We start from the raw sequence: 24553 nt of genomic DNA, 5'->3' as shown, positions 1-24553 counted from the left end.
TTTAAAGGGACTTTTATGGTTCATTCAGTGATGGGATTACACACTCTGTATTGGAAGGATTTTTCAGAAGGGGAAGTCAGTCTGTGGAAGCAGTTTTTCTGCTGGAACAAAGATCAGTAAGTGGACTGCATGAGTTCTCAGCCTGTGGAAGCTACTGCTGAGAAAGGAAAGAGGGTAGAAACAGAGCCTGAAACACAGCACATGCTTTCCCATCAGCCAAAGAGTCCTGTGTCCAGTTCTGGGCTCCTCAGTTTAGGAAAGATACTGACCTCTGGACATGTTCCAGCAAAAGGGCAACAAAGCTGGGGAGGGGTCTGGAGCACAACCCTGTGAGGAGAGGCTGAGGGAGCTGGGGTTGCTTAGCCTGGAGAAGAGGAGGCTCAGGGGAGACCTTCTTGCTCTCTACAACTACCTGAAGGGGATTGGTCTCTTCTCCCAGGCAACCAGCACCAGAACAAGAGGACATGGTCTCAAGCTGCACCAGGGGAGGTTTAGGCTGGATGTTAGGAAGAAGTTTTTCCCAGAAAGAGAGATTGGCCATTGGAATGTGCTGCCCAGGGAGGTGGTGGAGTCACCATCCCTGGAGGTGTTTAGGAAGAGCCTGGGTGAGGCACTTGGTGCCATGGTTTAGCTGATTAGATGGTGTTGGGTGATAGTTGGACTTGATGATCTCAAAGGTCTTTTCCAACCTGGTTAATCCCCTCCTCTCCCCTCCTCACCTCTCCCCTCCCCTCCCCTCCCCTTCCCACCCCTGTACCACTGTTGCCTGTTTGTGAACGGGACACTGCATGGGGCAACTGTGCAGCATGGGATGGGGGTGTAGAAAGAGGCTGGGGGGGCAGCCCAGCTTGGGGACACACCTGGCTGCATTAGCTCTGCTTACCTCACCTCCTGCTCTAATCACCCTGGTTGTTAACAAGTCACATTCAGAAATTTGGATTCTTTGTTCATTTATGGGGCTTAATTGCTCTACAAATTATGATGCATTGTACAAATACACAAGAGTGGTGGATTTATACTCACATGCTTGTATATCAAATAGAAGACTGCATTCCAAAGGCAGCAATCTCCTTAACTGAGAATAAGACGCTTTAAAGCATCTCCAGCTTGAATGAAAATGCCTTCTTTTTGGGGCCCAGTTGGCATACCTAGGTACAAAGCCTGGTAGGACTTTGAGAGAACACCTACCAACAGAGCTGTGTACTTTGACCAAGCTGGGGGACTGCTCTAAATTCAACTAGAGTGCTACTCTCGCCTTGCTGGAAAAATAAATGAATATCCAGGAGCTGGCTTTGCCAAATCAAAATGCTATTTGTTTGCAGAGGAAGAAATGAACCAACATGTATAGATTTCAAAGACAAAAGAGAATTCTTTTCAGGGCCAGGACTGCAAAGGAAATTGCCTTGACCTTATCAGAACACCTCAGTGATGAAAACTCCCAATTTTCTAGTGTTATATCAATGACCATGCAGTACAGAGGCACTGGTGCTGGCAGGTAGTAACAGGGTGAGGTACATTAGTCTAACCCTCTGATTTTACAGCCAGGCAATCATTTTCTCCTGTGTTTTCTAAGAAAATATTTCATGAACTAGAAGGAAAAAACAAACCCAGTTATCCCAGCATGGGGTTTTGCCCTTAGCATAGCTTCACGATGTTGTCTTTGGGTTGACAGAAGAGTTTGGGCATTTCAAGTGTATATGTTATTATTCTCTACCCTTCTCCCCAGCATCAGTGCTATTCACAGCAGTTAGGTTACCTCCTCAGTACATTTGCTTTGAAGCAAGAGAAATTCAGAAAAGCTTGTGCCACGAGCCTGATGCTCTCTTTTTCCTGTCTAAGGAAACTGACAGTAATTTGGACCATGACAAAAGGGGAATTTGGTTTTTTTTTTTCAGAAAGTCTATTGCACTAAAACTGTTTACAGTTCTTGGGACTCCAGGAGTCCAGTGTCACCTGCTCAGTTTTTTTCTATTTAGCCACTCTTATCAGATCAACAGTTATTTTTACAACTATCACATCAAGAAATTTACTTTTTAAACTTGCAACACCCGTGGATCAGGTTCTAGCACACTGAAAAAACATAGCAATGCTGATAGTTATATATAGAATAATTTATACATAAATCATAATAAACCATATACTGTAGAGAATGAGATATATTACATATAACTGTATAGTGTTATACATATAATATACATAACTACATATAAAACCAATTCTGATATTTGTTTTTTCAATCTCCATCAGTTTCTTCACTCTTGTTTTCAATAACAGTGATTCCATACCGAGTTTTTATAACCTATCTTCATAAGTGGCATTGCATACACAGGAGAAGAACTATTCAGCTCCATCCAAAATTACAGTTCCTGTGCACAGGGAAATCCATTGTAAAAACAGGAGTTCATAATATTTTTGTACAATGCATACATTTCTGGTTGAAAGGCATCTCCAATGTTTTGAATCATCTCATCATTGTAATGCCTTGGACCTGATCAAGCACAGGATCCCGAATTTACCACATTGCACCCCGACCAACAAAAGGCCAGATCCATTCCCTGAAGCAGCCCTCTGCAGCAACATACTAATGTCAGTGCCTGGGACGGAAGTGCCAGAACTCCTGAAAGTGAGGTTTGTGAGAAGCAGGCAAGTAGCACCACTGTAGCACAAGTGTGATTTGGTCTCCACTGTTGTGAAGCTGCAATTTGCAGGTGTGGTTCCTCGGTCACTTTATACCTGTCTAGATCCTGCAGCCAAATGAAGGGAGTACCTCACTTTCCTGCAATCACCCAGCAAGTGACAGCCAGACTGTGCTGTCCCGAAACTAACGTCAGCTTTCATGACACAGCAGCTCCCAAGGGGTCCCTCCAGTCCTGTCTCCACTCCTTCATCTAGCTTCTGTCATCTGCTTCCACTTTCCCTGCTCCAACTTTGGCACTTGCTTAACTCAAGTGAGGCAATTTAGGAATCTGAATCAGCAAAAAGTTAATTTGGGGTGGGAGGAGGAGAGAAAAAAAGAGAAAAGAAAAAAAATGGTGATTTTTTTGCATGAAGTCAAATGAACAGCAGCTCTGGTGTAGGAAGGGGAAGAACTGCATACCTAACAGCAGGGCAAGCAAAGGACAGCAGCAGTTCAATGTAAGACGAATCCTCCCAGTACCAAAAGGAAGGCAGAACAGCAGCACCGCTGCTTTCATGGGGGATGTTACACTTTCTACCTCGAGTCCTGCGCTTCTTGTCCTTAGGTCCTGTGAGCCAGCCCAACTCACTGGCACCAACGCTAGCATCTAGTCCATTAAATCACCCCTAGCTGGTCAGCGAGTGCAGAACCTGGCACACGGGACACGACCTGGTGCAAGCAGAGCAGCTTGGGCGAGGGGAGGGAGAACACGAACTCTTCTCCTTTCCTTTGCACGCGTGTGGAAATCGCAATCGTGTTTTCGAGAAGCCACACGAACACCCCGCTAGGACTAGGTGAAGAGAGAGAGCAGGTCCGACTTCTCTCCATTCTAATGTTCAGGGGATTTGGGACAGTTTAAAGGCTCCTTGTGAAACTCCTCCTCACGTCGCAGTACTAAGTGTTTTAAATAAGGTCCGTTCCGGGTAGCCTGCAGGTGGGTCAGTAACAGCGCTCCGTGTACCGAGCTGGGTCCCGGGCCATCTCCCCACCTTCAATCACAGCAGAGGGTAGGGCGAAAGCCGAGCACAGCTCGACCCAGTCGGGACAGCGCTGGTGGCAGTAGCTTCCTTTCCCGCCTCTGCAGCGAGGCTCTTGCGTTTTACCGTCCCACAGAACTCTGCTTCTCTCGCTGCTCACTCTCGCACATCTTCCGTCCCCCTACCCTTCACCGAGCTGGGACGAGCCTAGGTAAAACCAGCCGGGGCAGGCACAGGAGCGCGGCGAGGCACAAGAGCCAGCCCTGGATGCCCGCCGAGACAGCTGCTCCCTCACGGCTCCTCAGCGCCGGGGCTGGGGAAGAGCTGAAGCCCCAGCACCGCCTTGCTGCCCTCCCTCTGCGGGCCGCGCGGGGCACACTGCGCACGCGCCTCCTGCTGCCACGGGCCACAGCCCACGGGCAGCGAGAGCCCACGGGCAGCGAGAGCCCGCGACAGTGCGCGATTCCATCAGGCCCGCCGCAGCGCGGGGCGGGACCTCGCGGGAGCGCGCTGCTGGAGGCGGGAGAGACGCGGCTGGAGGGGGCGTGGTCGCTAGAAGACACGCCCAGTGTGGCTGGCACCGGGTGGGGAGGCTCGCGGCGGGGCGGGGGAGTAACTTCCATGGGACGGAGAGAGGTGAGCGGTTCTGCGGGGGCTCGCCTGATCCTGTCCCGCCGTGAAGCTGACGGGAAAGGAAAGACAGAGTGGTACTGAGACTCACCGGGGCCAACTTTTCGAAGCTCCCCTGCGGGCGAGCACAGGAGAGGCGGGAGGCCGCGGTATCAGGAGCGTGAGAGGTCCCTCTCGGCCTCACCAGTGCTGCGTCCGTGGGAGAACGGGTCGCTGCCCACGGCGGTGAAAGGAGGCCGAGAGATCGATCCGCGGCGCCTGCGGGCAGGAGGAGAGCGAGAGGAGGCGACGGCGACGGCAGTTCCCGCGGGGACCCCCCTTAGCCCGCGGCTGCGCGTCCTCCGCTGAAGTGCCAGCGAGCTCCCCCCGTCCTTCAGGGCGAGCTTCAACGCTTGTTCTCGCTTTCAGTTTTCCTTCTGGGCGGGGGAAGAGCAGGGGCGGCGGCGAGGAGCCCTCCCGGGATCCCCAGGGACGACGCGGAGGCGCCTGGAAAGCCCCGAGCCCGTGGAGGAGGAGGCGGCGGCTCCCTCTTGACCCTTCCGCCTGCTGCAGTCTCCAAGCTCCGCGTGTGAGCCCGCGTCTCCCCTTCGTACCTGCGGCTTAAACTCGGGGAGGAGGCCGGAGGCGTGCGGAGCGTGTGCACATGGAGGCGGCGGGCGCGGGGCCGGAGCGGAGAGGGCGAGGAGAGGCTTCATGAGGGCAGCGGCCCTCCCGGGGACCGCCGCCTCGCCGGGCGTTTCCCTCCCGCCGCCGTCCCCCGCCCTGCCCTGGCTGCGCTCCCGACCCTGAGCCGGTCGGTGCTTCTCCGAAAGAACTTTGGTGCAGCGCCCGAGGATGGAGATGGCCGGTATGGATTATTTCTGCGACCAGGTGCAGCAGAAGGACGTGGGCCGCAGGATGCAGGTCGGCCAGGAGCTGTTGGAATACCTGGGCGACCCGGTGAGGTCCACCGATCTGGAGCAGGACCAGCAACGCCTTGATAAAGTGATCGACGAATTGACAGCATGGGTCAACTCTAGTAATTTTAAGGTAAGGCTGGGCGGCGAGGTACAGGAAGGCCATGATTCATCATGGTAGGAAGGTACAGAGCGCCGGGTTACTTTTTAATCAGACGCGAGAAGAAATAAAACTGCGTTTAGACCAGTTTGTGTCCCTCCCACCCACAAAGGGGAATTCGGAAATTTGGGGAGGGGTTGGTTAGCAGTTTCTTGTTCCTCTCCCGCTGTCCTGAAAGAAGCAGTAATGGGGTTCTTAGTTTTGCTTTTATCGTTGGTTGAAGGTTTTTGTACATAGTGACAAAAAGAAAACCCCCACAAATACTTAACAGACTAGGCTTCTGCTTCTTATTCTGAAACAAGATGGGTAGTGATGGGCTTTTTTTCTTTATTTAACTACCTTTCCCATGCCATGGTCTGCACTGGGCTGTAGTGTTTCATGGGATTGCTATTATGGTCTCTAGGCCGTAAGGAGCGCGGCTTCGCCAGGTCTGTAGCACACCGGTTGTGTTTTATGTGATTTAATCCATCATTTGCTTCTTGGGGCTCCCATTGTAAGTTTAAAGCTGTTTATATCGTCTTTAGGTGACTTTGCTGTAGGTGGGAAGTTAGAGAGTATCCCTGCAGCAGCCCAGTGATGACTCACGTTTGCTTCTTTTCCCTTTTTTTCTTTTTCGGTGAATCTTAGGCAGAGCTGCAGGGAAGCAGTGATTGCTCCTGCACACACCTCGTGCTGTAGGTGTGCGCCTTTCAGGCGTTGGCCAGCCGATAACACGATGACAACGTAGCTTTATGATCAAGGGCAATCGTGTTGTGGTGGTTTTTTTTTGTTTTTTAATAAATGAATTCCTTTCCGGTGTGCAGCCGGGACAGGTCCTTGCTGCCGTCGTGCGGTGGCAGTGTGGGTCTGCGCTGCTGAGATCCGCCCTCCAGCTGCGCTGCTTTCTGTACCTCCCCGTCACGCCTGGTCGGAGCCTCGGCTTGCGCTTTGGGCCTTTAAACTTAGTGCGGTGGCCTTAGCGTAGTTTTTATTCTGTTTGCTTACAGTCGGGAGGCAGGCGGAGGAGCACCTCGTGAGGGCACTATGAGACGTTTTGGGTTCTTTTTCACCTTAGACTGCTGTCTGTTTGCCGGTGTTGGCACTTGGCACTTCTGAGTTTGAGGTATGAAAACAATACGGCTTAACTCTATTTGTGTTTATGCTTTTTCTTTTTTTGGAGACGTATTTGTCCACAAAGCTTAAGCTAGCTTGAGGAAATACCTCGGACAAGTGCAGTTTATTTGCCTGTATATTCTTCATCCGAGGGCAGTTGTTAGTGATAATCGATTACTGTGAAGTCTAAACAGGTCTAAAAAAGTAACCTTTTTAGGTACAGAGAACTAGATACTTGTTTATCTCCTCAGGGCAATGTAGAAGTTTCTCCCTGGACTTCCAAATTGACAAATTTGGGCATTAATACTTGAAATTTGGTTTTCAAGGTGCATTTTTCATAACACAAGGCATTTCTGCTGCTGATGTAAGGTGACAGAACTTCTTGGCTGTCAGGACTGCAGGACAAACGAGGGATATGTAGTAGTCCTGGTCACAAGTCAGGAAAAACAACACCGAGAGTATTACAAATACTAAGAGTGTTTAAAATAGCTTGCTTAATAAATAAAATTTATTTGCTTTATGTTCTCTGCTTCCACTTACTGATAGCTGTTTATACACACAAACACTGTATTGAAAAGTAATGTCATCACTGTACTTGTTATAATTTGTTGGTTCCCCTTTCCTCTGCTAAAGAATGGGTACGTGGAGCACTTACATAGTTCTACTTATCTCTTCTTGTGTCCTACTTGCGGGTCTTCAGTGTCCCAAAGGAATTGATCCCTCCCTGCTGATGTGGCTATTTAACTGAGCAGTGATAATGACTGGCAATTTATGAGAACTGCTGAGCTAGATAAATTGGAGTGACAAGTGAGGAGTACTACAGGAAATTTGAGGGGGAGCATTATTTCCAGTGCAGGTGACTGATGTGAATAATGAAGGAACAATTGATGTAAATGACCCTGAATCATTCCTTTTGTCCGAAAATTCAGTCCTTGCATGCAGTGCACTCTCTTGATCATAGTGAAAGAGAAGATTGATGATCCCAGAGCTCTGTGATCAACTCTCTCTAAAGGTAAAACTTTCTATGCAATTCCACGCTAGAAAGTTTTTGCCTCATACAACCAAAAGGGAAGGAATCTGTAGGGAATAGGTGGTTTGGTTTGGCAGGCTTGATCATATAATCAGTCAGGGTTGGAAGGGACCACAAGGATCATCTAGTTCCAACCCCCCCTGCCATGGGCAGGGACACCCCACACTACATCAGGCTGGCCAGAGCCTCATCCAGCCTGGGCTTAAACACCTCCAGGGACAGGGCTTCAACCACCTCCCTGGACAACCCATTCCAGGGCTTCACCACTCTCATGGGGAAGAACTTCCTCCTCACATCCAGCCTGAATCTCCCCACCTCCAGCTTCATTCCATTCCCCCTAGTCCTATCACTACCTGAGATCCTGACAAGTCCCTCCCCAGCCTTCTTGTAGGCCTCCTTCAGCTACTGGAAGGCCACAATGAGGTCACCTCAGAGCCTTCTCTTCTCCAGACTGAACAGCCCCAACTCCTTCAGTCTGTCCTCACAGGAGAGGTGCTCCAGCCCTCTGCTCATCCTCGTGGCCCTTCTGTGGAAACCTTCCAGCACCTCCAGATCCCTCTTGCAATAGGGGCTCCAGAATTGGAGGCAGTACTCCAGGTGGGGTCTCACCAGAGCTGAGTAGAGGGGGAGAATCACCTCCCTTGGCCTGCTGGCCACACTTCTCCTGATGCAGCCCAGGATCTGATTGGCTTTGCGGGCTGCAAGTGCACACTGAGAGCTCCTGTTGAGCTTATCCTCCACCAGCACCCCCAAGTCTCTCTTCTCAGGGCTGCTTTCCAGCCAGTTACTGCCCAGCCTGTATTTGTGCCTGGGATTGCCTCGACCCAGATGCAGGACCCTGCACTTGGTCTTGTTGATAATGAGTGAGGAAAAAGAATGGGTGTTCAGTAAACAAGTATACATCTGTTATCAGCGAGGTTGACTTAACTTCTCTCCAAGATTTTGCTTTTCTGGAATTTGCAACAGTTTATAGTGGTTTAATAAGCAGTCTGGCAGTTCCTAACTAAGAAATCAGATGGGAACATTTTTTAGTTCATCTGGCTGGTTGAAGTGGAAAATGCAGTTGCCAGTTTTTAGTTACTGATAAATGAAAAAGACGAGAGGAAGAATGTTTTGAGTCCTGTGCAAATGGTACAGAGCTGTAGTGAAAGCTGGTTGCAGAACACTGGAAAGGACCAGGCAAAGAGATGAGTCATCTTTCAAGGCTGACTTCAATGGTGTATCATTGACAATGCAGTCATTGATAAATTGGCTTCCACAGACTGTGGCCAACTTTACAACACCGGGGAGTACCCAGATAATGTAAATAGTTTAAACTTTTATTTTGCAGCTCATTAGAGTTTGAGTCTATCCCCGCAGTGAAAATTGTTTACTTAGTCTCCTGGATCTGGTTTATTTCATATTGGTTGGGACTTACCTCTCTTCCCACACTACAAAGCCGTGGAGTTTGGTTTGTGGTGGGTTCTGGGGTATTTTGTGTGGTTTTTCTTTGTTAGTTTTTGGGGGGGTTGGTGTTTTTGTTTGTTTGGTTTTTTGTGGGTTTTTTGCTTGTGGTTTTGTCTGGGATTTGTTTGTTTGGTTTTTGGGTGTTTTTTTTGGTTGCTTGCTTTTTTGGGGGAGCAGGGTGTGGATTGTGTGTCTGTGGATGTACTAGTAGTAGTAGTATTTTTCCCCCAAATGATGCTTTTCTCAAGGCTGTAAGAGATAATGGATTAAAAAATAAGGGCAGTGAATTCTGAAATCTTTTTTGAGAGGGTAGGTTAGATACAACTAAAGAATTGGGTGATGGCATTATCCTGCTGATATTTGTTCTCCTCAAAGTGAAATATTTGGCAGTCTCAGAAAATTGGAACAGTGCTAATGTTTGCGCTCAGACTCTCAGGAGACCTTCAAGCAGTGAATTAATTCCCCATTCTGAGAGTATTGCTATTGATAGATCCATTCTGTGATTTGGTGGCCTTACTAGGCTTACCTGGGTTTTAATTAACACCTCTTCTGTCTCTCTTGTACTCAGTAGTCACTTGAAGTAATTATAAGATTAACTTTGTACAGGCTGGTGGCTCAAACTCTTCTATGTCTGACTTCAAAACAGATTTGCAGATTACTTGCCAAACTTCTGCTGGAAGCAGAAATGTCACTCTTCAAGCAGAGCTTTGCAAGCCCTACCCTTGGCTGTGACCATGTTGAGCTTTGGTGGTTTGTTTTTTTTAACCCCACCAAAATTGAGTAACTACCCTCAGAAAATGTATCTTTTGAAGCAGGGAAGCTGTCTTTTGCTTCTCTATGCAAACTGCACCTGATCAGCAGTGATAAAAACCTATGACTGAAATTCTCATGGTTGCCAAATGTAATTTTATAAGGGAAAAGTAATCAGTAACGTTTGACTGAGTTACCTTTGCATTTCTTACCTTAGTAGTTGATATTTTAGCATGTTTTGTTCCTGAGCAGCAGGAGAAAATACCAGCTCTTTTCATGTCAGAGCAGTAGATTGTCACAAAAAGAATCCCAGAAGCACAGAATGTTAGGGGGTTAGAAGAGACCACTAGAGATGGAGTCCAACATCCCCTACCAAAGCAGGGTCACCTAGGGCACCCTGCACAGGAACACATCCAGGCTGGTTTTGCAAGTTTCTAGACAAGGAGACTCCGTCAACCTCTCTGGGCAGCCTATTCCAGTGCTCCATCACCCTCACCATGCAGAAGTGTCCGTCCTGTGTTCCAGCTTGTATCCATTGTTCCTTGTCCTGTCACTTGGCACCACCCAAAAAGAACCTGGCACCTTGATCCTGACAGCCACCCCTCAGATATTGATAGACATTGACCAGATCCCCTCTCAGCCTTCTCTCCAGACTAAACAGCCACAGGACTCTCAGACTTTCCTCACAGGAGAGATATTCAAGTCCCCCAGTCATCCTTGTAGCTCTCTGGACTCTCTCCAGCAGATCCCTGTCTGTCATGAATCGGGGAACCCAAAATTTGACACAGTGTTCCAGGTGTGACCTCACTGGGTCACAGTGGAGGGGGAAGATGATGATCAGTTCCTTACCCTCTATTGAAGATAGCATGGGTAGGCAAATCTGGGGTTGTCTTTTGTTCTAAGCTTGCTGAAGAGTGAGATTTTTTTCATAGCTTAGTTTCAACACCAAATACTGAAAGACACCAGTGAAGTTATTGCTGCATTTTTGCATTTCCTTGGTTTGGCAAGTACTTATTTTGAGTTCAGCAGAAGCCCAGCAGGAGGAGCTTTTGGTTTCCAGAAAGGAAGGGGAGATTTTCAACTGTAAATTTGCAAATAGGTACAAGAGTGGCTGGGATCTCTGTCGGAGGCACGTGCAAAGAGGTAGCAGCAGTTATAATTTCCTTGGTGGCATGGTGGTGTGTGAAGTGGAAGGTGGGATTTAAAATTACTTGAACAACATGGAGATACTGTAGTCTGATAAGAGAGAAGTTCAGAAACAAAAAATGTGAGGTCCTGAAGTTCAGTAAGAATAATTGAATGCACAAATGCAGGGTGTGGGGCATTTGATTAAGTAGCAGTGCTTAGGAAGAATATGTGTGGGTTAGTTTGGATGTGAAGTTGACCACAAGCCAGCGTATGCTACACAAGGCAAGTGCTGTAGTGAGTTGTAGGGCTAACTTGCAGCACAGAAGAGTGGAATTAAGGACCACCCACCTCAACCTTTATTTTCCAGTTTCTCTGAGTTTTGGTGTTTTCTTGGTCTCTGTTATTTAAATTACCTCTATTTGCTGTCTTTACTGAATTTCATTATTACTACTTCAAGTCATTTCATCTTGGCTATGTGGGAGCTACTTTCCTTTATGTGTAATGAGGACATGACTCAACCTGTCCTTATATGAATCCAGTTTTAGTTTTCAAGCTCAATTATTTGATTAATTTTTTTCCTTGACCAATAATTGCTATTTTTTCATGTATTATTTATGTTCTATTCACAGAATGTGAAATAAACTATAGAATGTTAGCCAAATCAAACACAACTCCAGAAGTGTTGGGAAACTTGCAAGAAGTTTTAATTATTTTGAGTTTAATTAAAACTAATTTTGTCCAGCCTTTAATTAGGAATGTGGAATATATAGTTTCAACTTCTTAGGCCTGTCCTTCAGTTGGAATTGACAGTTCTCAACTGTTCTGAAGCTTCAGTTTGTGTAATCCAGTTTGTGGTCCCTGTATAAACAGCAGCTCAGCTTCTCCTGTGGCCAAGTGTTCTCACTTGAGGCAGTTACCTGTTGTGGACGTTGGATTACTTTTCCAGCACTGCACCAAGCTGGTCTGGCTGATGTGACAGGAGATGGAAATACACCAAATCTAGTACACCTGTGAGAGAGAACTCCTTAGCCTGAAATTTGATTTGGATGTGAATAGAGACCCTTCCAAGCTGTGTGCAGTGTGGAGAGGAGAGAGGCATCCTTCAGAAGAGAATTCACAGCAGCCAAGGCCGTGAGCCACACCAGGCATTTCTAGCAGCCTTGCTGAGGGAAGCAGTTTCTCTCCCTGGCTGCTGAGTTGGGATGGTGCAATGTGCCTTCCCTGCTCTGATGGGAGTGCTTGTGGGGCTGGGGGAGGAGAGCTGGCTCAAAAAATGCTTTCTCTTGTTCATTTTTTGGACTTATTTCCTCATGTGGGTTCCTACTTGGCTGCATGAATACTTGTCCCTTGCAGCAGTGGAGCTGGTGCAGCACTAGGAGTAAGAAATCTGGAGTAGGAGTTGCTGTATATTTAATACAATTTAAGAGGAAATGGGGAAGAGAATGAGAGACCTTGGACACAAAAACTATCCTTTTTGGAAGTACTATGTTCTAAAATAAAGTATTCCTTTGGTTTGCTCCATGAACATGCTTAGAAATGCTTTCAAGCCTGTTTCATTTGTCTTCCCCCAAACACTTCACTGCTTGTTTTAATTACGTACTCCAAAGAGAAATACCATACAAGTCATTGTCTTCTCACAGAGCCCTGCTTTTGAAGAGGCTCTGTCTTCAGACTTCTCCTACTGCAGCACAAGAAATTTAAGCCAGACAATCTCAAAGGAAGTGACTTGAAATGTCAGGTGTTGCTGTATCACAGGTTGCCCTGGGAGGTGGTGGAAGCCTCATCACTGGAGGTTTCTAAGGCCAGGCTGGATGTGGCTCTGGGAAACCTGATGTGGTGTGAGGTGTCCCTGCCCATGGCAGGGGGGTTGGAACTGGATGATCCTTAATGTGCCTTACAGCCCTGACAGTTCTGTGGTCATGTAAGTTTGTTTTATGGTCAGTGTTTTTGGAACAACATCTATGAAAAATGTATGGGAGTGGTGGAGGGAGGAACATTTGATAGGCATATGTAGCAAACTTCAGGTACTCCTGTAATGGCTCAAGCTGGAGCCACTGTGCGACACATTCTGGAGCAGCCACTGTTGGATTGTCCACAGAGTACAAAACAATTTGGAGGTTGCACTTTCAGTCTGAACTTGCATCAGTTTGAAAATCAGGAAATGTTTTTGTTTCATATTCAGCTACTTCAGAGGTACTTGAGATTATCCCAGTGATGAGAAAGTAAACCTCGGGGCTTGGATGACAATGCTTAAACACGACAAAACTCAACTGATACTCTTGCATGAATCTTGCTCCAGCACTGCAGTGCTGGAGCAATGCTTGTTCCAGCAGGGCGTAGTTATTTGGCAGGGTGTTTTGTGTTTGCTGGTCAATTGTTAGCTGGTACCGCAGCTGTCCCCATGCTGACAGGAAGGCCAGTGCCTTACCTTCGTCCTTTGGGTGTTCCAGATAATGGCCTCCATAATTCTCCCATTAGGTTCTCAGGGCTAGTTTGCAGATGGGCATATGCAGAATCTGTAGAGCTCCTATGACCAAATGCAGTGACATTCGTATTAAGGCTGTTTGGCAGCTTAGGTAACTAGAGATGGTTTCCTGGCCCTAGGGGTCCCCTACAGGGATGAGAAATGACACGATCATACTGAGAATAGTAGTAGCATGCATGGTTACCCAGGTGTGGTTTAAAGAACAGTGTATGTGTACTTGAATAGCATTAACCAGGTTGGAAAAGACCTTCAAGACCATAGAGTCCAACCTATTACCCAACACCATCTCATCGACTAAACCATGGCACCAAGTGCCTCATCCAGTCTCTTCCTAAATACCTCCAGTGATGGTGACTTCACCACCTCCCTGGGCAGCACATTCCAATGGCCAATCTCTCTTGCTGGGAAGAACTTCTTCCTAACATCCAGCCTAAACTTCCCCTGGCACAGCTTGAGACTGTGTCCTCTTGTTCTGGTGCTGGTTGCCTGGGAGAAGAGACCAACCCCCACCTGGCTACAACCTCCCTTCAGGGAGTTGTAGAGAGCAAGAAGGTGTCCCCTGAGCCTCCTCTTCTCCAGGCTAAGCAACCCCAGCTCCCTCAGCCTCTTCTCACAGGGCTGTGCTCCAAACCCCTCCCCAGCTTTGTTGCACTTCTCTGGACACATTCTAACATCTCAGCATCTTTCCTAAACTGAGGGACCCAGAACTGGACACAGGACTCAAAGTGTGGCCTAACGGCTGCTGAGCGCAGGGCAGAGTGACCTCCCTGCTCCTGCTGGTTCATGTTCAGCTGCTATCAACCAGTACCCCCTGGTCCCTTTCTGCCTGGCTTTTCTCCAGCCACTCTGACCCCAGCCTGTAGCACTGCCTGGGGTTGCTGTGGCCAATGTGTAGAACCTGGCACTTGGACTTGTTGAATGCCATCCTGTTGGACTCTGCCCATCTGTCTGCCTGGTCAAGGTCCCTCTGCAGAGCTTTCCTACCCTCTAACAGATCAACTCCTGCCCCCAGCTTGGTGTCATCTGCAAACTTACTGGTGATGGACTCAATCCCCCGATCCAGATCATCAATAAAGATATTGAACAGGATGGGGCCCAGCACTGATCCCGGGGACACACACACTAGTGCCTGGCTGCCAGCTGTATGTGGCACCATTCACCACCACTCTCTGGGCTCAGCCTCCAGCCAGTTCCTAACCCAGCTCAGAGTGCTGCTGTCCAAGCCAGGGGCTGACAGCTTGGCCAGGAGTTTGCTGTGGGGGATGGTGTTAAAGACCTTGCTGAAGTCCAGGCAGACTGCATCTACAGCCCTCCCCACATCCACCAGGCAATCACCTGAGCAGAGAAGGAGATCAGGTTGGTCAGGTGCCTGGAAGATGCTCACAGTGGAGCAATAGTAGTGTGGAAGGAGAGATGGTCAAGGAACACACTGCAGAGTGAGAAATAGGCTCAGTTCTTAATCAGTGGTCAATCCATAATTCCATTTTGGTTGGAACATATTGAATTTGTTAAAGAGGCTGGTCCTTTCTAGAACAGGTTGGACTCCATGATCTTTGAGGTCTCTTCCAACCTTGGTGATACTGTGATACTGTAACAGATAAGTATTTCTTAGTTAGGTTCTTTTGTGATCCAAGAAGTCAAGAATGCTCCTGAACACTAGCTTGTTGAAAAGTATCTCACCAGCTAACCAACTTCAGTTCCAGTAGGCTGAAATTCCCACTGCAAGTCTTAACAATCGGTATTTAAATGCATCAAACAATAGTGAGCTGATGACTCAAGCTCAATATACAAAGGCTCTTTCTAGGCAGCAGGCAAAAGGCTTAATGACTGCAGAATAAGAAATATCCAATGATTTTAATCCTGTAAGAAATACATCCCTCATTGAAGCTGATGAGGAAAGAGCCATAATGCTGATGAGAGGTTGTTCTGTTGACAGTGAAGAGCCTGTGTTGCTGCCTGGGTCCCCACCCTATCTGAGAGCTTGGAACCCCCACTTTTTTTTAAGACCAATGCTGCTCCTGTGAGCCCATATGAATTGTTAGGGACTCCTACCAAAAGGCTGCTTGAATAGTTCATGGCTGATAGCTACTAGGAGATGCTGAAACTCAGACCCTTGTGTATCCAAGCAGACACAATGACGGATGTGCAAAACTAATACAAGGTTGTTTATTTGCTATACTCTGCAGTGGTGTGCATCTGCTGGCTTGGTTTGAAATGTGAGATGAGAGCCGATTTTGCAGCTAGAGCAGCTTCCCATTACCTCCAGCCTGTGGTCGCATCATACTTTCTCACTCTGCAGATGCTGTGACATTTCATACCTATTATGTTTTCAAGGTTGTAGACTATAAAGGACTTTGTATGAGCTAAAGAATAGCCATCATGATGTAGGTAAAGGATTGCTGCTTTAAAAATGATACTAACCTGTTCCCTTACTTCTTACCTTTAAAGCTTTTTGTTCAGTACCTGTTAAAGATGAGAATTTCCCAGCAGTGTGAGTTGCTTTTGCATGTCTTAAATGCTTGGTTAGTCTCGTCTCTTCATTATATGCAGTATGAACTACGCATTTTCATACAAGGACACAAGACAAAACTATCATCAGGATATTCAATTTTATAGTATTTATAGTTACAGTAGAGGCTTTTGCACACTAATTAGTGAAGCAGACTTCTTATTGCATTCATTAAGCAAATCTTTGTTGGACAGTTGCAAAGGGTCAACACCACACTGACAGCTGCTTGAATGATGAGTCAAGATAAATGTGGCTTGCATCATCAGGGGTGGTTAAACTGTCCCCATTCACAGGGAGGGATACATAACTGTAGAATACGCAGGTGTTATATCAGTGGGTGCTTCCACATACATGAAATACAAGTGAGCAGATTCGTTGTTGGCAGTAGCAGTCATGGTAGAATAAATAGCTGGCAGTTATCAAGTCTCTGAGCCATAGGTATGTGGAGCTTCAGATATTCCACATGGCCACCATTTTTACCAGGTAAGACTTTAAAAACAAGCAGTCCTCACCCTTGCCTGATCAAAACTAACCACCAAAGGCAAAATGAATGCCACAAAACCCGTCTCTGAACACCAGAGGCTAAGCACTGGAGGAAGTAATCAAGAAGCAGCTCATCAAGAAATGCTCTCCATCTTACTCGGAACTCTTTTTTGGGATGAGTAAAGAGTAGATCTGTAGTTAAAAAGCAGTTGTGTGCTTTACTTTGTAAATCCCTGAGCTTGCTCTTCTTCAGAATCTCTCTTCAGGAGAGATTTTTGAAAGAGAAAAATCTTTTGAAAGATTTTGGCCAAGAGAGGCTCTCTGGAAGTTACAATTACAGAGCAGGAAGGGCTGTAGTTTGTGTGTTAGACCCCAATATCACAGAATGTCAGGGGTTGGAAGGGACCTCGAGAGATGAATTCCAACCCCTCTGCCAAAGCATGACCGCCTGGGGCAGACTGCACAGGGATGCATCCAGGTGGCTTTTGAATGTCTCCAGAGAAAGAGACTCTACAACCTCTCTGGGCAGCCTGTTCCAGTGCTCTGTCACCCTCATTATACAGAAGTGTCCCCTCATGTTGAGGTACTACCTCCTGTGTTCAAGCTTGTACCCTCTGTTCCTTGTCCTATCATTTGGCATTGGAAGGGTATTTTAAAAGTAACTACTGGAAGGACAAGTCTAAGGTGGGACTTACAGTCTGGAAACAGAAGCTTAGAAAAACCATGTATATCCCAATTGAATTTCTTATTTCAGGCATCTCTTTTCAGATGGAGATTTTGTCTTAAATCTCATGTAGTTTGACAATCTGGTAAAAAAATGAAAAGAAAGGGCTTTTGGAAAGCCTTGATTTTACCGTAAACACTGACTGACTTTTTCTAAGTTATCAGTTACAATATTCTGTGTTCTCATCTGCAGCTGCAGATGCACTCATTTGTTGGCAATACATTAATTTAAGCCAGTGAGGCCATCCATTGAAATTTGCTGTTCTGTTTTAGTATGTAATAAAATGATCTAAACTTCCAGGTAAGTTGTACTAATTTGTAACTGAGCTTTGCACCTCCTGTTTAGAAGGAGATCTAGTGTACTAATACTGAATTTACTACGATCTGCTGAACTGTGCAGCTGCTTCATGTTGTAGAGTTTATGGGGACCTTACCTCATTTCCAGTGGAAGCAGGGCTCACGTGATCCTGTGTACATGGGCCTTGTGCAGTCTGCTGGGTTTTGTCTCTTGTCTGGTCTGGACAGCTGTGACAGGTAGGGATTGGAAGGAAATGGAGTTGTCCAAGAAAATGTGTTTCTAGGTTTGATGAAAATAAATAGCTAATAGAGGGCAATAATTCTGCTCATCTCTCAATGGGGAAACATTTGCAGTGCCTGCCTTACCTAGAGAGGGAGAGAAGGAAAAACTTAGGAATGCCCAAGCTTCATCAGGTCCTAAAAGGACTCTTACAGGAAATAGAAGTATTGGAACAGTGTGCAGGATAGTTAAGTGTAGAAAAACTGTTCTGTCCTGTCAAAATAATTCAGTTAGATCATTTCTGATCATGAGTTTGTTTCTTTATTAGCAGATACTGTCCTCTCATGTAGTTTTGGTTAATGGAGCTGCCTCACAATCCCAGTAATGTTTTGAACTTCCTTTTTTGTTCTGATTATTTTTGTTATTGTTGCTTTGGTTTTGTTTTTAACAAGAGCCAGCAAAGAGAAACAGAACTTGCCCAGCTTCACAAGCAGGTGGAGAAATGCTGTGGTCTGAACTGCTGAGGACCATATTAACTTCTCTAAGTTGTTTTCTTTTGGGTGTTTGGAAAACGATGTAATAAACTTAGTGGATCAGCCAAGTAGGCAGATTGGAATAAGCTCTTAGCATCTGGGAAATAGCTTGAACCATGGTTGGGGGTGGTTTTTGGTGTGTGGTCTTTTTGCTTTGGGTTTTGTGTTATTTCCCCCCCCCGCCGTCTGTGTTAGTGCTTATGTTGGGGGCTTAGCTAGTTTGGCATTTCAAGTTGTCTGCTGTTTCTGTGACTGGTAACTGCACATTTGTTGTTGTTGTTAAGGAATTACCTCCTGTTTCTTTCACTAGCTTTGAAACTTGGTAGAGGAAGTAAGGCCTAAAGCCTTACACAAGTACCTGTTTCAAAGGAAATTTGAAATACTGACTTAGAGCTCTAGAGTCATCTTTTAAAGAAAGTGAGGGACAGAACTGCAGACCTAACATATGATCAGGAGGGGAGAAAAAATGTATGATCCAGACAGGAGCTTATTCCAGCCCCTTAATACTCTCAATTATTAATTAGAATAATTTGTAGTTAGAAACATTAGAACATTGGATTTCTAAACTTTATTTCATTTCTTTAAGAGAAGTACTGAAAAATCTGAAGTGCTTTGGCATGTGTAAATAGACTCAATCCCTTCCAAACATTCTGATAACTTTGGCTCAATGAAAGTTTTCAAGGTATCCTCAGCTCTCCAAGTGGAGCTTCAATTTATCTTTAGGTTAAGATAGAGTATTTCTGCATGCTTACATATATATATGCACTTAATTTCTTTAAAATAGATTCTAAAGAACTCTGTAGTGATCCATTTTGTACATCTAATGCTTTTGTTTCAACAGGTAGCATTACTGGGATTAGATGTTTTAGGTGCCTTGGTCGACAGACTGTCAGGACGCTTTAAATCCTATATAGGAACTGGTAAGTGAAATACAGTTTTCTTTCTCATAAGACCAAAAAGAAAAAGACACTTCACCCTTCCAGCAGCTGAAGGGGAACATATTGAAAGCTTTCTGAGCTAATTGTAATGCATTAGTGAGGCATCTTATTGCTATTGTTGGAATTGAAATAATTTTATGTTGACTTTGTCATGCAGTCGCTGATTTCTAGATGGTGTAAGGGTTCCAGGAATATCTTGTCTGCAGTTAGTTTCATGCTGTTTAGTTGCTTTCCACTCCCCTGCTGTGTACATGCCTTACCACTTCCAAAGGCTGTCATCTAAAAACTGCATTGGAACATGCTACCTTTTAACTCGTGTTAAAGATGGGAAGTTGTATTTGCAGATGACTTTAATTAGAGCCTTATGTCAGCTGAAGCCTGTGGTCTGAGAACTGTATGGTCTACCTCCTGTTAGATAACTGGACTGTAGAGCTTTTGGTAGTCTAAACTTTTAATGAGTTTAAAAGAAAGCACTGTTATTCTTGTGTGAAATGTTTACTCAAATGAATTTGAGATGAGTGGATCTGCATGTGAAACAGTTTTCTGGGAGGTACAAGCAACCTCTACTGCTCAACTAATTTTGCTGCTGCCCTTGAGAAGAGATGGTGATAGTAAAGCATTAGTGGTGGGGTTACATCACTGGCTGTTTTTAACAGGAGTTTCTGGTTTTCCAAAAATTATGTGCAATATTTTTCTGCTTGCTCCCACATCCTCAGCTATCTTAAATGGTCTGACAAAATGCTGGCCTTCGTCTTCTTCACATGTCATCTTTTGTATTGAAGAAATCATCAGACTTGGAGAGTTTACAAATATGAATTATGGTTTATGGCAAGTTTCAGAACTCCTTGGAAAGACGTTTCAGGGTGCTGTAGAACCACTGCAGAAGAGTGCTACAGAATGTAAATCTGTTTTTCTTTGGCTGGTTAGTTTTGTATTGGAGCAGTGTAAGGGAACTAGAGGTATATTGTGCTATGCAAAATAGTGATGTCTTAATAGCCTCTCCATGTCACTACAAACAGTGGTTAGGTTCCATGAGTTTTACAGTGTTCTGATTCACCTTCTAGTAGTGCAGAGAACTTAAAATTACAGCAGCTTAAAGCTTTTTTTTAAGTTGTGGTGGGTTTTTGTTTGTTCTTTGTTTTGTTTGTTTTTCAAGTGTGAACTGTTTGAGAATAGAATCATAGAGTCATAGAATGGTTTGGGTTGGAAGGGACCTTCAAATGTTATCTAGTCCAGCAGGGATATCCTCCACTAGATCAGGTTGCTTAAAGCCTTCTCAGGCCTGACCTTAAATATCTCCAGGGATGAGGCCTCAACTGCTTCCCTGGGCAACCTGTTCCAGTGTTCCATCACCCTCACAGTAAACAACTTGCTCCCAATGTGCAATTGAAATTACTTTGTTGAATTTCAGATGATTGTCTGTTGTCCCATCACTGTGAGCCTTTGTAAAAAGTCCCTCTGCAGCCTCCTTGTAGGCCTTTGCAGGTTTAGTTTTTTTTGTTTAGTTTTTTTTGGTCACAATATTTCAGTGGTTTATGCTTACGAGAAAATCAAAGTTTTCAGTTTTCAGTAGTCAGTAATATTTATACTGAGGAAAAAAGAGAGTACTAGCACTGAGTAGTTTAACATCAGTAGACATCTGAAGGTATATGTTCCAGAACTACCTTTCAGAAAAGCTGCAGTGCCTTCATCTGAAATTGGTCTTCTGTGTGTCTCCAGAATCAAGACCTGTAGAGAGCATTATGCTGGATCTGCAGGTCACAGCTGTGCAGGATCAGCTTCTGTGCAAGTTTAACAGACACTGAAATGTCAGCCTCGGTAGAGGCAGAAAACATCTTAATTTTAAATTACTTTTAAAAAAAGAGTGATTTATAGTATGAGACCTCTTCAGCTGGTAGCTGTCTCTCTGCATCTGAAAACAGGGGTTGGATCAGTTTCAGTGTTTTTTGGTGAAACAGTATTACAAGGACTTTATTGTACGTGTCTGGGAGTGTGGGTAGTCCAGGGTTTGTGAGAGTAGTTAAAAGCACGCTAGTGTGCAAGAGAACAGCTTTCTTCAACGAAGTGTAAGGAACCAGCAGTTTCCCAAATCATGTTGTGTCGACTTGGCAGGTTTGGCTTCTAATGTAATATGAGAGTAATCCCTATGCAGAGGGCTGAGAAGAAAGCAAGGCCAGGACAGACAGGCGGTGATAACCCCTTCAGTATGACCCCTTGGCTGTCAGCAAGCTGGCAGTTCAGGGCCAGATAAAGCAGATGGTGTCCTCAGTGTCTCCTCTGTCATTCTCTTTTCCCCACAGCTTATCTGGTTAGGTTTTGAACCCACACAGACCTCTGGCCTCAGTGTTCTGTAGCAAGGCTTAATTATGCAAAACTCCTTTTGTACTGGCTTCCAGATACCATGGTGCTTGCTAGGTCTGGTATTGAAGAGGTGAGCCATCATTTCTAACCTTCTTGACTGCCAGTCTTCATGTTACAGATCTCTTCTAGGATGCTCCTCTGCTACCCTTTCTCCCTCCCCAGCCTGGGCAGGAGTCCCAGTTTCATTGTTTCTGGCATACACATGGTTCCATGGGTTTTATTGTTCTTGTTTCCCCTTACAATGCCTTTCTGTTTAGGGCTTTTGAGCTGAGGAAGCTGTAACAGCACAGATGCAGTGTGTGTTTATAGTAGCATAATTCTGTTTTGGTTGTATTATGCCAACTATTACTTTCATAATTACTGATAATCTATTTCTTTGTTACATCACTGCTTCTGAAAATTGACTTAACATATTAGAATAATAGAATAGAATAATAGAATAAACCAGGTTGGAAGAGACCTTCAAGATCATAGTGTCCAACCTATCATCCAACACCACCTAATCAACTAAACCATGCAACCAAGCACCCTGTCAAGTCTCCTCCTGAACACCTCCAGTGATGGCGACTCCACCACCTCCCCGGGCAGCCCATTCCAATGGGCAATCACTCTCTCTGTGTAAAACTTCTGCCTGAACCTCCCCTGGCACAGCCTGAGACTGTGTCCTCTTGTTCTGGTGCTGGCTGCCTGGGAGAAGAGGCCAACCTCTGCCTGTCTACAACCCCCCTTCAGGTAGTTGTAGAGAGCAATAAGGTCACACCTGAGTCTCCTCCAGGCTAAGCAGCCCCAGCTCCCTCAGCCTCTCCTCATAGGGCTTGTGTTCCAAGCCCCTCACCAACTTTGTTGTCCTTCTCTGGACACACTCCAGCAAGTCAACCTCCTTCCTAAACTGAGGGGCCCAGAACTGGACACAGTACTCGAGGTGTGGCCTAACCAGTGCAGTGTACAGGGGCAGAATGACCTCCCTGTTCCTAGTGGCCACACTGTTCTTGATGCAGGCCAGGATGCCATTGGCCCTCCTGGCCGCCTGGGCACACTGCAGGCTCATGTTCAGCCTACCATCAACCAGCACCCCCAGGTCCCTCTCTGCCTGGCTGCTCTCCAGCCACTGTGACCCCAGCCTGTAGCACTGCATGGGGTTGTTGTGGCCGATGTGCAGAACCTGGCACTTGGATGTGTTCAATCTCATGCCGTTGGACTCTGCCCATCTGTCCAGCCTGTCGAGGTCTCTCTGCAGAGCCTCTCTACCCTCCAGCAGATCAACTCCTGTCCCCAGCTTGGTGTCGTCAGCAAATTTACTGATGATCGACTCAATGCCCTCATCCAGATCATCAATAAAGATGTTAAAGAGCATGGGGCCCAGCACTGATCCCTGGGGCACACCACTAGTGACTGGCCACCAGCTGGCTGTGGCACCATTCACCACCACTCTCTGGGCTCAGCCCTCCAGCCAGTTCCTAACCCATTGCAGTGTGCTCCTGTCCAAGCCATGGGCTGACAGCTTGGCCAGGAGTTTGCTGTGGGGGACAGTGTCAAAGGCCTTGCTGAAGTCCAGGTACACTACATCCACAGGGCTCCCCACATCCACCAGGCAGGTCACCTGATCATAGAAGGAGATCAGGTTGGTCAGGCAGGACCTGCCCTTCCTAAATCCATGCTGGCTGGGCCTGATCCCTTGGCCATCCTGTAAGTGCTGTGTGATTGCACTCAGGATGACCTGTTCCATGATCTTGCCTGGCACTGAGGTCAGGCTGACAGGCCTATAATTCCCTGGCTCATCCAACCAGCCCTTCTTGTGGATGGGCACAACGTTGGCCAGCTTCCAGTCCTCTGGACATCTCCAGTGAGCCAGGACTGCTGAAAAATGATGGAGAGTGGCTTGGCCAGCTCCTCTGACAGCTCTCTCAGCACCCTAGGATGGATCCCATCCGGTCCCATGGACTTGTGGGGATCCAAGCGGCTGAGCAGATCACCAACTACCCCATTCTGGAACAGAGGAAAACTGTGCTGCTCCCTGGCTCCTTCTGCCAGCTCTGCAGGCCAGCTGTCTGGAAGACATTCAGTCCTGCTAGTAAAAATTGAGGCAAAGAAGGTGTTAAGTATCTCTGCCTTTTCCTCGTCCTTTGTTACAACGTTCCCCTCCATGTCCACCAAGGAGTGGAGGTTGTCTCTGCCCTTCCTCTTGCTATTAATGTATTTATAGAAGGACTTTTTGTTGTCCTTCACAGCAGAGGCCAGGCTAAGCTCCAAATGTGCTTTTGCCTTCCTAATTTTCTTCCTACAAGACCTAGCAACATCCTTGAATTTTTCATGGGTTGCCTCCCCTCTCTTCCAAAGGTGATACACCCTCTTTTTTTCCCTTAGTTCCATTAAAAGTTCATTAACCATCCAGGCTGGCCGCCTGCCCCGGCAGCTCATCTTCTGGCACATTGGCACAGCCTGTCCCTGCGCCTTCAACGATTCTTCCTTGAAGTAGGTCCAGCTCTCCTGGACCCTTTTGTTTTTAAGGGCTTTATCCCAAGGAACCCTCTGAATTAGTTCCTTGAGTAGCCTGAAGTCCGCCTTCTAGAAATCCAGAGTGGAGGTCTTCTTGCTGCCCCTCTTTAGCTTGACCAAATACTGAAAATTCAGTTATCTCATGGTCACTGGCCCCTAAACACCCTCCGACCACCACATCACCCACCAGCCCTTCCCTGTTGGTGAAGAGGAGGCCAAGCATAGCCTTGCCCCTGGTAGGCTCACGCAGCACCTGGGATAAGAAGCTGTCCTCCATGCATTCTAAGAACCTCCTAGATTGCCTCCTCTCTGCTGTGTTAAGATCCCAGCAGATATCAGGCAAGTTGAAGTCACCCATGAGAACAAGGTCAGGCGATCTTGAGACAGCCTTAAGCTACCTATAGAATGACTCATCAACATCTTCCTCCTGGTTGGGTGGTCTGTAACAGACTCCAACCAGGATGTCAGCCCTGTTGGCCTTCCCTCTAATTCTCACCCACAGGTACTCAACCTGATGGTCCCTGATCTCCAGCTCAATGGCATCTAGTGCCTTCCTGATGTAAAGGGCCACCCCTCCACCCCTTCTTCCTTGCCTGCCTCTCTCATGAGACTGTCCACCATAACAACCTGTTTCCGGTGCAGTGACAGTGTATTGGGGGTCCGCTCTTCAGGGTGGGGGTCTCTTCCTTCATGACTTCATGGTGTCTTCTTTTCTGTAAGAC

The 24553-nt window shown here is 46.5% G+C and overlaps 1 protein-coding gene across 32 annotated transcripts in view; it reads left to right on the top strand.

Moving 5' to 3' along the window:
* Window positions 1-4228: 4228 nt before the first annotated feature.
* The window catches only part of CLASP2 (cytoplasmic linker associated protein 2), a 152324-nt gene continuing 131999 nt past the window's right edge, over window positions 4229-24553 (top strand). For 18 of the 32 annotated variants that reach the window (XM_068152665.1, XM_068152649.1, XM_068152646.1 and 15 more), the window contains exons 1-2: window positions 4229-5313; window positions 18878-18956. In XM_068152665.1, coding sequence (XP_068008766.1) covers window positions 5119-5313; window positions 18878-18956 — 274 coding nt within the window. In that variant the 5' untranslated portion in view covers window positions 4229-5118. The remainder of the gene's footprint in view (window positions 5314-18877; window positions 18957-24553) is intronic. The other 14 variants (XM_068152680.1, XM_068152679.1, XM_068152681.1 and 11 more) reach the window with 1 other exon arrangement.

This window comes from Melanerpes formicivorus, unplaced genomic scaffold (genome assembly GCF_026170545.1).
Source record: "Melanerpes formicivorus ecotype bairdi unplaced genomic scaffold, bMelFor1.0.p_v2 SCAF_24, whole genome shotgun sequence".
Lineage (NCBI taxonomy): Eukaryota > Metazoa > Chordata > Aves > Piciformes > Picidae > Melanerpes > Melanerpes formicivorus.
The sequence above is the reverse complement of the archived record's forward strand: the minus strand, read 5'-3'. Positions and strand labels throughout refer to the sequence as shown.